This window comes from Ailuropoda melanoleuca, chromosome 3 (assembly GCF_002007445.2).
Source record: "Ailuropoda melanoleuca isolate Jingjing chromosome 3, ASM200744v2, whole genome shotgun sequence".
In the NCBI taxonomy this organism is placed as follows: Eukaryota; Metazoa; Chordata; class Mammalia; order Carnivora; family Ursidae; genus Ailuropoda; species Ailuropoda melanoleuca.
In genome coordinates, this window is record NC_048220.1 from 73405800 (window position 1) to 73417811 (window position 12012).

At 38.7% G+C, this 12012-nt stretch overlaps 1 protein-coding gene across 1 annotated transcript in view; it reads right to left on the bottom strand.

Annotated features, from left to right (window-relative positions):
• SLCO6A1 (solute carrier organic anion transporter family member 6A1) overlaps nucleotides 1-10429 on the bottom strand; it is a 101669-nt gene extending 91240 nt beyond the window's left edge. Inside the window, exons 1-2 of the mRNA XM_034655647.1 lie at nucleotides 10108-10429; nucleotides 1812-2072 (exon numbers count right to left, since the gene is read on the bottom strand). Coding sequence (XP_034511538.1) covers nucleotides 1812-2072; nucleotides 10108-10429 — 583 coding nt within the window. The remainder of the gene's footprint in view (nucleotides 1-1811; nucleotides 2073-10107) is intronic.
• Nucleotides 10430-12012: the final 1583 nt, after the last annotated feature.

The window sequence follows — 12012 nt, forward strand, 5'->3', positions numbered from 1 at the left end:
ACTGATGATTCAATTTTATACAGATATGTTAACTTGTGGTGACATCAGTATCAATGTGATATTTTAAACACCCTAATCTCTTAGTCCCTTGAATTTTTCTCCTCCCATGTACTTGTACTCCACTTGATTTTAAACTTTCAAAAACAATAACTACAAACCTTTCTTAGTTGCAATTTCAAGCATTCCACATTCAAAACATCCCTATCTTCCAGCTCACTTCTAGTAACCCAATTCCAACAATCCTTAAAACCCACTAGGATTTTGATACTGCTCTTTTTCACCATCCCAATATCCTCATCGGTCCTTAACTTCTCCCATTGTCATTATAGCACTTTTAAATCCCTTGCTCTCTTACCAAGTAATCCCTTGGTAAAATTGCAAGCCTCATCAAATTAAACTCTTCTCCCTACTCTGCTCTTACACTTGTAAAGCTGAATATGGCTGGAGAAAAACACACAACCATGCAAATCTCACTTTGAATTCATAATTATTAAACTCAAGGAGGTCATTCAGCCTCCTGATAATCAAATATGTCCGTTGCAGCTCTTGCCTTCTCCCATAAAATTCAGTTTGTTGGTTTCCCTTCTCCTAGGGATCATGGTCCTGAGATTCCTGCTGTCCAACATCTGAAAATAAATGCTTTCCACCAAAAAAATAAAATATTATAAATATATGTGAATATTATATAGTTCATTTATTGAGGATATATATCAACATAATGCTTAATATGTGAATTATATAGTATATAATGTTATATAAATTGCATTTAATAGGTACTATTTATTTAAATTGTGAGCATACATCATAAGCATACTTTTAAATATCATAAGCATGTATATACACGTACATACACACCTGGAGACATCCTCACGGCTTTTTCTACAATGTCTTGGTAAAGGCCACTTGAAGGTTGCCAAAATGGGTAGATCCATTTTAACATCGCTATGACCTATACACACCAAGAAACTACCCAACACAACAGTGCCAGGAATAGTGCTTTGAAACTTCAAAGTAACCTTTATCTACTAGCAATAGCAAAAAGATCGTGGAATAAATCTCTCTCTTTTTTAAAAGATTTTATTTATTTATTTATTTATTTATTTATTTATTTATTTATTTATTTGATACAGACAGCAAGCACAAGCAGGGGGAGCAGCAGGCAGAGGGAGAGGGAAAAGCAGGCTCCCCACTGAGCAGGGAGCCTGATCCGGTACTCAATCCCAGGACCCTGAGATCATGACCTGAGCTGAAAGCAGACGCTTAACCGACTGAGCCACCCATGAGCCTGGAATAAGTCTTTTTAAAAATGAACAAAGTGAAGAAGCCACTAATCTTTTTAGATTCCAATCCTGTGCCAAAGAGCAGCTCCCATTTTGAAATGGTAGGAGTCTGATCTTTCTTTTTCTGTGTGTTTATTTATGTATTAATCTGTGCTTTCGTGTATGTGTGTTAAAGTCAAAATAAAGGATTAAGGAAAGCATATTGTGGAAGACATAAGGAATTACCGAAGTTCTCAAGAGTTTTATAATACATATGAAAACTGATGAAAGAAAAACAATTTCATAAAATAATTATCCCAAAATATTCTTCTTCTTATGCCTATCTCTTACATGAAAGGATATATGATCATGAGAAGATAAGAGAATAGCATATATATGTTAGTAGGGAGCTACAGTTAATTAGCTTAATAAACATGGTAATATACATAGATACAGACAGATGGATGTACAGACAAGTATTACAGTCTATTTTAAGTTCCTAAAGCCAATGTTTAAATGAATAATAATTTCATGCACCTTTTATAATCTTACCTTCAATGTCTACACTTGCTCTATCATTTCCACCACTAAAATATGGAAAAGCAAATAAAAGTGATCCAAATCCTACTAAAAAGGAGGAAAATGTAATCCATCTTGGTATGTTTCCTCTCCCTCCATAGTATGCTATAAACACCACAATCAGGCAAGATGAAATATCATAAGTCAAAGACAACAATAAATTCTCCACGTTGTTCAGATGACTTTCCTTCTCAAAGGTGTCAATGCTCAGATCTACGAGACCAAACACAATACCTAAAATGAAAAAAGAAAAAAAAAGAAAGCAATAATATGCATTTTAAGAGACAAAAGATAACACCATTATAATCATTATAAACCAAAACAATTTACATTGATTTAAGTTTATTTTACATTATTTTGACTGTTTAAGATCCATAAGCACATGATTCGTTTTCTAAAATACTAATAGGCCTTAACCTCTATGAAATTTTTGCTAATTAAATTTTTATACCTATTCTGTACCTATTTACTGGAGAATACTCATCTTTTTTAGTCATCTTACTTAGTACTGATCTTTATTTTAATGTATTATAATTCAGTTATTAAAATGAATAAATAACAGGGGTGGCTCAATTGGCTAAGCATCTGCCTTTGGCTCAGGTCATGATCCTAGGGTCCTGGGATTGATCCCTGCATCAGGATCCTTGCTCAGTGGGGAGTCTGCTTCTCCCATTCCCTCTACCACTCCCCCCAGCTTATGCTTTCTCTCTCCCCCGCTTTCTTCTCACTCAGTCTCAAATAAGTAAATAAAATCTTTTAAAAAATGAATAAATAACAATCTAATGAATCTTTATCTACCACCCAGAACAGGAAATATAACATATTTGAAGCCCAGCATGCACTCCCCAAACACATTCTTCTCTCTCCATAACCTATATCCTATATTCGAAGTTTATAACTTCTGACTCTTTTAAATCCTTTTTTTGGACAATGTATATATCCTTGAACAATATAGAGAATTGTTTGTCATGTTCCTAAACATTAAGTAAATGGTATCATATAGGTGCATTTCTATCCCTTAGTATCCAACTAGGAAAAAATTGTACTAAATATGTGAAACATAAAGGAAATTAATACAGAGGTTGGTTACAAAAGTAATACATTTGTTGGAGTGAAAAGGGAAAAGAGTTACCAATCAAAACTCATGATACCTATGAGGCGGGAGTTGCTGCAGCATGGGCTGCTGCTGCTGTCGGAACTGCAATCACCACCTCTTTTGCGGAAGGCCAGGACCTACACTACTGCTAATGCTTTGAGAGCCAACGTGCAGTCATCCACTGCTTCTGCTGCTCTTGCATTTGCAGAGCGAGAGCCATACCTATTGGCTGCTGAAGCACCCACTATTGCTGCTGATGGAGCTGCAGTGATGCCTGAGCATAAATCCAGGAGTTCTTATTCACCCAGTATTGCTGCCATTGCCAATCACCACAGAGAGGAAAAAACAAAAGACGGGCTTTCCTTCGCCCCCTTTTCAAATCTACTGCCATAGCCTCTCATTGGCAACACCTAAGTGGAAGCACGCAAGAAAGAAAGCCTGGGAAATGTAGTTTACAGGCTGCTAGGCCCCTTGGAAATAGGTGTGAGTCCAGACCACGAATAATGAAGTCTATGGCCAACAGACAAGTAACTTGCAGAGTTCACCTTTTAGACCACTCAGGATTCATTTTCACCCTTCTTCCTCTATTTGAACTAGAATTCCAAATTAATAGCAACACCATCATGTTTCTGCCCAACATTGTGCAATTATCATTCTTATAAAGATTTCTTACTCTTTCCAAGGGAAAAACAACAACAGCAACAGAGACACAGAGTTCAACCAGTCATCCTATCCATCACAAGGTAATTTTACTCCATCTTCTAGTTCAATCATAAACCTAAATGGTTTTTCTTAATACAAAAAGTAAATTGCAAAGGTATAAATGGTATAAAAATGTCTGAAAGGTATAAATAAATAATTTCTCACACATCATAGACCTAACTAAATTTGTGAGGGAACTGTTCTGAAAAAGAAACTCTAAGTCAGACTTGGAGCAACAACAGTTTAACAGACCAAGACCAGCAGGAGACAGGATACAAAAACTTTGTTGCATCAAACAGAAGAGTTTTCTTCAACTCTCATTTTAGATGTGGCCAAGGAGGATAATGGACAAGGCAAGAAACGTCCTTTCAGTAGCTATGTTCATCTCTGAGGTTGGAGTATTAACCCCCCTTCTCAGGGATATTCTGTAACCTAGAGATGAATTTGTAACGTTATCTCCCACAGTGCTCTTTTATAAAATAGTAGGGGAAAAAGAAAAAGAAATTGGAATACACACACACACACACAAATGTGTATATATGTTTGTGTGGGTGTGTATACATAAAACAGTAAGAAAAAATGCATAGTTGCTGCAGTTTCTATTTCTCTAAATGGTTATGCAAACACAGTTGATAACTTCCTTCTTCCATTATTCATTTCCTCTTCTACTCCTTGATCACACATAACATATGTAGGTTGCTATCTCAAAGCATATCCCTCACCTTACAGGACAGCATCCCCATTTTTAAAAATTGTTGTCTCCTAGCTGGACTTTATGTAAGTCTTCAATAGGACATTATAATTATCTATAAGGCCAAGAGTTTCTGGTTATTGAAATATGTAGTAAGATTAGTGAATTCCATGAACATGAACTTCCTGATATACTCCTTCTCCTAGAAAATGAGTTCCTTCACTTAAAGCAATGTGATAATAAATAAGATGACCATGATGGTGTATAAGGCATTCAATAAGGGCAATAGCCACATCAGCACTGGTAAGGATAAATCCATGCGTTCAGCTCTGGCATAACCTCTATTCTTGATGCAATTGTCACCATAAACATGAGCCCACTGAACAAGACATACAATGGGGAATTTTCACAGGGTGCCTACCTATCTCATTACTGAAACCTTCCTCTGCAATGGATTTCTTTTGGTGAACATCCACACAGGATAACTCTGCCCATTCAAAGAGACATGCCACTTACCCAGCTCTCCTAGCCACCAAATGGTCAAATTAGGCAATGGCAGCATGGTATCTAGGCAATATGGATCATCAGATGTATTGCTCAATGGTCTGCCCACTGGAATGATTTCCTTTTTCCTCTATTTTTTCAGGGCCTCCCCTGAGGAGAGCTATAGTGCTACCATAACATACTTCCACCTTCAAAAAAAAAAAAACACAGGGTCCCTGAAGATCATGTTTCTTAATAGTGAATGGAACAAGTGAAGAAACTTTTCCTTCATTTTAGAAGAGACAGCCCTCACACTCCAAACCAATTGCTCCCTAGAGACATCACTGAAGTGGCAGGCAAATCTGTGGTGTATAGTATCTCCCAGGATAGACTTTATGTTAGCCATTCTGGGAAGGCTGGGATCTAATTGTAGTTATGAGTCTGACAGCAATAAGGGGTAGTGGCATGCATCATAAAGGCAATCAGCACTCCCCTAGCTTGGGTGAGGTAAGTTCAGTGTCTTCAAAAAAGGAATTGCTTTTTCTTCAGACATGGGAGATACGTTGCTCCTACTGGGAAAGGAGGTTTAGGACTTGGGGATTTATGGTCCTCAGATTCACTGAATTCCAGCCAAATGCCTTCATCCCAATTCTTAAGGTTCCACTCTTCTCCAATCAAAATCTCAACTCTAACAAAAGTGATCTGGTAAATCTGTGCATTGAACTTATGTTGTAATCCTGCATTGGAACTGTTCAAAATGCAGTGTGTGGCTAAGAGTAATGAGATTCTTGTAGAACCATCAGAGAAGCTCACACATTTTCCTAATCATGCCTTAAACTTCTTATTTTTTTCTGTAAACTTTCCAGAGCAGTCAGAAGAACTTGATCAACCCCAGAACCTTTCTAGTTGAAAGTTCTACCATATGAGTCAGCTAGAGAAGCCACTCATCTCCCAAAGTCTTGCCATCAATAAGAACTTGATTTTAGGCAACATTTTAAATAACGTCACTACATGACATACACATCCAGTATAACCATTTTCCACAGGCACAAATATTGCTGTTTTCATTGTTTTCAAGCCCAATCAGGTCAGATAACCAACTTCAGATTTCATCTTTGATGGTTTGTTTTTTCCCTGGTTCAATGCCTGGTAATCCAGTAGTATATAAAAAACTCCTATGATTTTTGTCATTTACAGACAAATTAGTTTTATTACATGGTGAAGCTAAAAGTTTATTCAAAAACTTTTCATACACCTTTATATTATATATCATAACTTTGAAAAAATAAAAGAATATGTTCTTGATATGCACTCATATACTTTAATTTCTTAGCCATACTTATCTCTAATAAAATGTTATTCATATTTTTTTCTGAAGAATATATTTTTAATATGATCTTTTTTCCTAATTGTTTCCATGAAATTAGCTGCAATTCATCCAACTTGCTTTGTATAGTTTTGCAGTAAATCATTAACTCAGCAGGCCTTGGTTGCTCAAAAATGCCTGTCTTCAAGACTGGCCTTTGGTTGGGGGCCAGAAGATGACTCTGAGCCCTTGGAATATTCTGCCTGAGGCCTTGGACCACACAGAACCAGTCTGATCTAACAATTTATGTTAAATATGGGGATTTAAGGTGATCATCTGTTGTTGTATGCCTGAGGCCTTGGGCCATGTATCAGTTTGATCAGATAATTTACGCTAACAGTATGATTTCTGGTGAATGTGTTTTTTGTTGTGCGTATGGGAGTGTGCTAATGGAGACTGAGTAGCTGAGGTCAGTCACACAGATGTTGCATGCTTACATGACTGATCCTCCCCAAAAGAACCTGGACACCAAGGCTCACAGAGCAACTGTTTGCATGTGTTATCACACATTGTTGGGGGAAAATTAAGCATGTCCACGCAATTCCATTGGGAAAGATACATGGATGCTTGGACCTGGTTTCTTCTGGATTTTGTTCCTTATGCTTTTCTCTTTACTGATTTTAATCTGTATTCCTTTATTTTAATAAATCATAACCATGAATATAACATCTTTCTCTGAGTCCCACAACCTTCTAGTGAATCATTCAGCCTGAATGAGGTCTTATGGACTTCCAACATAATAGTTAATAAATGTGAAGTCTCCAAATGACTCTCCACTGTAGGTCACATTTTAATTGAGAAGACACTCTCTACAGGTGCATAAATATCTAGTAAGCTCAAGGAAAACACTACTAAATAATGTATGAAGTTCTTTTTTCCTATTGAAGTATTTTAGCCAAAATATTCAGAGAATTTTTGACAAATACATTATAAAACAAAACTCTTCAAATAAGTTGTTTCTGTTTATGATTATTTTGAATGTTTTGCCAAATTTAAATGTACAAAGCCATGGGACTTCTAATTTCATACCAAATATGAAAGTGAATCAATGTAATTCATTATATTAATATAATAATGGGCAGGAACCACATTAACAAACACACACACACAAACAGAAAAAGCATTTAACAAAACCCAACACACTTTCTTTGTAAAAATAATGAAGTAGGAATAGAAGGCAATTTCCTCAAACTGATAAAACACACACATGAAAAACCTACAGCATACTTAAAAAGTGAATCATAAAGTTACTATAGGTCCCAGAAATTCCACTCCTGGGTATAAAATCCAGAGAAACAAAACTATGTGTCCATACAAAAACTTATATACCATTCCAGTCCTACATGTAAAGAGCTTGGAAGTCACCATTCTATCCTAACAAGAAACAAACTTAACAGACTAAAAAATTAACAATTATTTTTGGATATGTAACAGAAGAGAAGATGCAAGTCAAACTTAATAAGACTGTGCATTCAACTGCCATTACAACTCATCCACCCAGACACTTAAATTTTGTGTTTGAATTCCAAAAACATAAGATTGACGGTTAAAAGAAATGAGAACTTCTTTTACGGCTGTGATGGGAGCTCCAGAATTCTCAGATAGGGCTTGAGCTGAATTTGTCATTTTCTCTTCGTATGTGCTTAAGGGCACTCAAAAGATTCCATCCAACAGCAGAATCCTTATAGTCCTTATCACTACCATCAGGTAAAATGTAGAGCCACTTGGGCTTTTAAGATACGCACCTGAACTGGTACTTCATCCCAATCAAACACAAGTGACAGCTTGATTCATTATGATGCCACTACATGCCAAAAATGATTACCCATCTACCACCAAAATCCCATCTTTATGGATATATCTTCTGGGACTATGCCTGATACCAATTTGGGGTCTGGATTCAATTAGGCAGGCATGACCTGAGTCTGGTCATGAGAACACAGCAGATATACCCAAGTTGAAATTCCCCATACAGAGTGAAAGACCCATATACCTTAAGACTTGCATGGATATAAGAAACAGGGAGAAAGTAGGGAACTGCTGCAGACTAAAGAAGTCTAAAATACGAAAACTAAATCCACTATGTGTTCCTGGATAGAATTTGGGACCAGAAAGGAAAAGGAGACAATATCAAGGCAGTTGGCAATATCTGAGTGGGGCCACCAATGCCTAATTTGATGGTAGTGTTGCACTGATATTCCTGACTGAGAAGGGTGTATAATGGTTAGGTTGTCCTCATTTTGGGAGAATGCACACTGGAGTCTTTAGCAGTAATGGGGCACCATGTCTGAAAAAGTCTGTATGTATTAAGAAAAGGTGAAGGAAAAAATGTGGTAAAATGTGAACAACTAGAGAATGTGGGTGAGGGAATGCAGGAATTCTTTATATCACCTTTGCATCCTCTCTGTATGTTTGAAATTATTTCAAAATTGTTTAAAATGTAACAACAAATAATAAATAGATCAACTGATAAATACCCATGGAATAAGTCATTTTTATGAATGGAAACTCAATGTTATACCCAAACTGAGCTAATGATCTATGTGAAGTCAGATGAAAAGGAGTGGAGCTAAAAACATACACTGTGAACCACTTGTTCAAAAACTTTCAATGGCTCCTCATTACCAACCTAGTAAGGAGATCACATTTAGTGAGATAATACTTGTAAAGCACCTTACTCATCACCTAGTACACTAGTAGGAAGTGAGCAACTTTTAGTATCCTCTCAAAATTCTCAGTCTGGTATTTAAAGACCTTCATTAAATTGTCTATTCCTTCTTTTTTTATTCATTTATGTATTCAATACATACTTAATAAGTGCCTTTTCTGTCTTAATCACTATAATTAGGTCCTGGGGAGATACGATGAATAAAACAAATATAATTATTCCTTTTGGTGCTTAGGTGAAACCATCACCCAAGCCAAACTCATCACTCACCATTCTGGAACAAGGCTTTCCCGTATCTGAGTGTTTATTTATCCAAACATTCATTCATTCATTCATTCACTCATTCGTTTCCTTATACAATAAATAGTCCTTAACTACATTCCAACTATCACAACTGTACCCTATTTATCAGGGCATGATTCAAATGTCTCTTTCCCAAGAAACTTCTTTAATAAAAATCAAGATAAATTGATCACTATTTATGTGTTCCTCTCATATGGTTCTTATCACATACAGCCTTTTTATTGGGCTTATTTAGAAATAACATTTTAGAGCAAAAAGAGAGATCACGTCTGGCAAACTTCAATGCCATCAGTGTAAACAGGATAGTAAAGAATCGTAAGCATAGTGGAAGTAGTGAGGGCTGTGGCCAAGTAAAGAACACCACCCCCTCTAAAGGCATTCAAATTCACATTCTTTAACTGTATGGGCAAAGATAAACACCTTCCAGTTTGGGTTCTCTGATATATAAGCTGTTTGAGGTCCCACTTCACCTCTTCAATTCACATATGAGGATACCAAATCCAGGCAGGGAGCAGCTTGGCCAGCCAGTCTCAAAATTGTGAGCAGAAGCAGAAACAGACTGGTGGTCACAGTCACCATATTCAATTTTATTTTAATCCCCCAACTAATTCAACCCTGAACTTCCCAGGATCCATGACCAAACAACGTTAAATGACCCTACAGCACCTTCCTATCTGGAGATCAGGCCGCTGTCACCTACACTGTGTAAGGTGGACTGTGTCACTCACGTGCCTGCTGAGGTGAAGCAATGACAGGTACACACACCCAAGGTAATGGCCCATTTAACCTGTTTTGATTCCAGACAGACCTTGAGAACCTGAGAGACTACAGCTGCTTCAAGCTGGGTCACCACAGGGAGTCCCCCACTCACGCCTGTCCCTCTCGCCTCTGCCACGTCAGCAACCCCAAGGCACCGTGGCTGCCCTCACCAGAGTGACCGCCACCCCCACTCAGGCTCACCCTGAGAGGTGATCAGGAGGCTGTAGAAAAACAGGAAGCAATGGAAGTTGTTCAAACGCTGACAGCTGGGAATAACTATACAGCCCAGGCCGCAGGGCCCCTCCAAATTTTCTTTTGTCTTCTTCGTAACAGGGGGTGTGGCCCCAGCCTGAACATTTTCTCGGTTTTGGTTTTGGAAAGCCCCGAACTTGATCAGGCTAGCAGGAACCGTCCTCAAAAGCCGGGATTTTTTCTTGCCCTTCTCCGCCTCCACGGCCAAAGTATTTTTACCCCGCTGGGGCTGGGCGGCCTTCGGCTCCACTTCCGCTAGGGCGTCTGGCATGGTGGGTAGACGGCCTGCGGAGGCTGGGGTCTGGGCTCACAGAGGGCGGCGCTGGGCCAGAGGAGGTGTGCCCTGTTGTTTCCAGGGGCTTCCTGCTCTACCCGCTCTCCTGAAAGGCCAGCCGGCCTGGTCGTCTGGGAGCTGGTGGCCACCAGAGGCGCCTGCTGCCCAAGCCTCCAGAGAGAACGTTTCTCCTAGAGCAGAAAGCAAACGTCCCTGAAAGGTTGACAGTTGCCCAGAGAGAACTTCCAAGGCTGTTTCCTTCTCTGCTTCCACGTGGGGAAGAGGAGTGGGGGTGGGGAGGGAAGGAAAGTAGTACTATCAGATTCTGATCATTGCTAACACAAACAGGGGGCGCCAATATAACTCTAATGGAAGTCAAAAGATGCCAGATTAATACTTTTTCTTAGGAAGCAAGGAAAAAAAATTGTGCGGTGAGGCGATAGTGGAACTGTCCCCCAATTTCCCCAGACTTATTGCAATGCTTTTTGAACTGCATGATCTCACTATAAACAACCTAAAAATTGTTGAAGGACCAGGAGAAATCAGAGACATGAAAAAGATACTTCTACCATATTTAGAGAAACCAGCAAGGATCATAAAGCAATGTCCCAACGAATGCTCTTAAGTGTTTTACACAGAGAAATTATTGTCCTAGAAACTATCCTTAGCCAAGAATAGAAAGGATTATTATTTTCCTCCTTAAAGAGGGGGATGGGACCCAGGGTGTGTTTTACTTTCTCAGGTACAAAAAGTTTACTGAAAAGAAAGAATGTTGGAGAACAGTAGCAGAATATGAAACTTGTATATTTTTATGGTAAAAATTCACCTTCTGGGGCGCGTGGGTGGCACAGTGGTTAAGCGTCTGCCTTCAGCTCAGGGCTGATCCCGGCGTTATGGGATCGAGCCCCACATCAGGCTCCTCTGCTATGAGCCTGCTTCTTCCTCTCCTACTCCCCTGCTTGTGTTCCGTCTCTTGCTGGCTGTCTCTATCTCTGTCGAATAAATAAATAAAATCTTTTAAAAAAAAAATCACCTTCTTATTGCCTTTCTTTTCTCAGGCAGACATATCTTATCCAGGCCATATAACAGGTGGGGTGATTTTACAGGGGAAATGAAACTATCTTCCTTCCAATGGATTAGACATTGTGTTACTAAAAACAATGCAGATGTTCAACAAAATTTTGTGCAGCCAGCAAGTGCTCGGGCTGGTAGACCAGGAAAAAAACCACTGAGAAGAGCTGGGGAAGAGGGTACCACAAACCCTACCTCCAACCTGAACCCTCAGCTTGCCTTACTATGTGCCCATCAGTGGGTGGAAATGTTATTTCCAAATGTTATTTTGCCTTTATTAAGAGACCCAGTTTGTCAAATACATGATCACTACGTAAGTAGAAAAAATGCCCTAGTTTTTCCATATTCATCATATGTGAGGGTACCCCCTCACATTGCTTCATGATATTAATAAGCCTAAAGGAAACAGGATGCCTACAAGGGTGGAAAGAGGGGGTACTCTTATTCTTGTGCTTTGGTACCCAACTGGGCACCACCTGAGAACAGAGGGAACAAGATGGCTCTGTTCA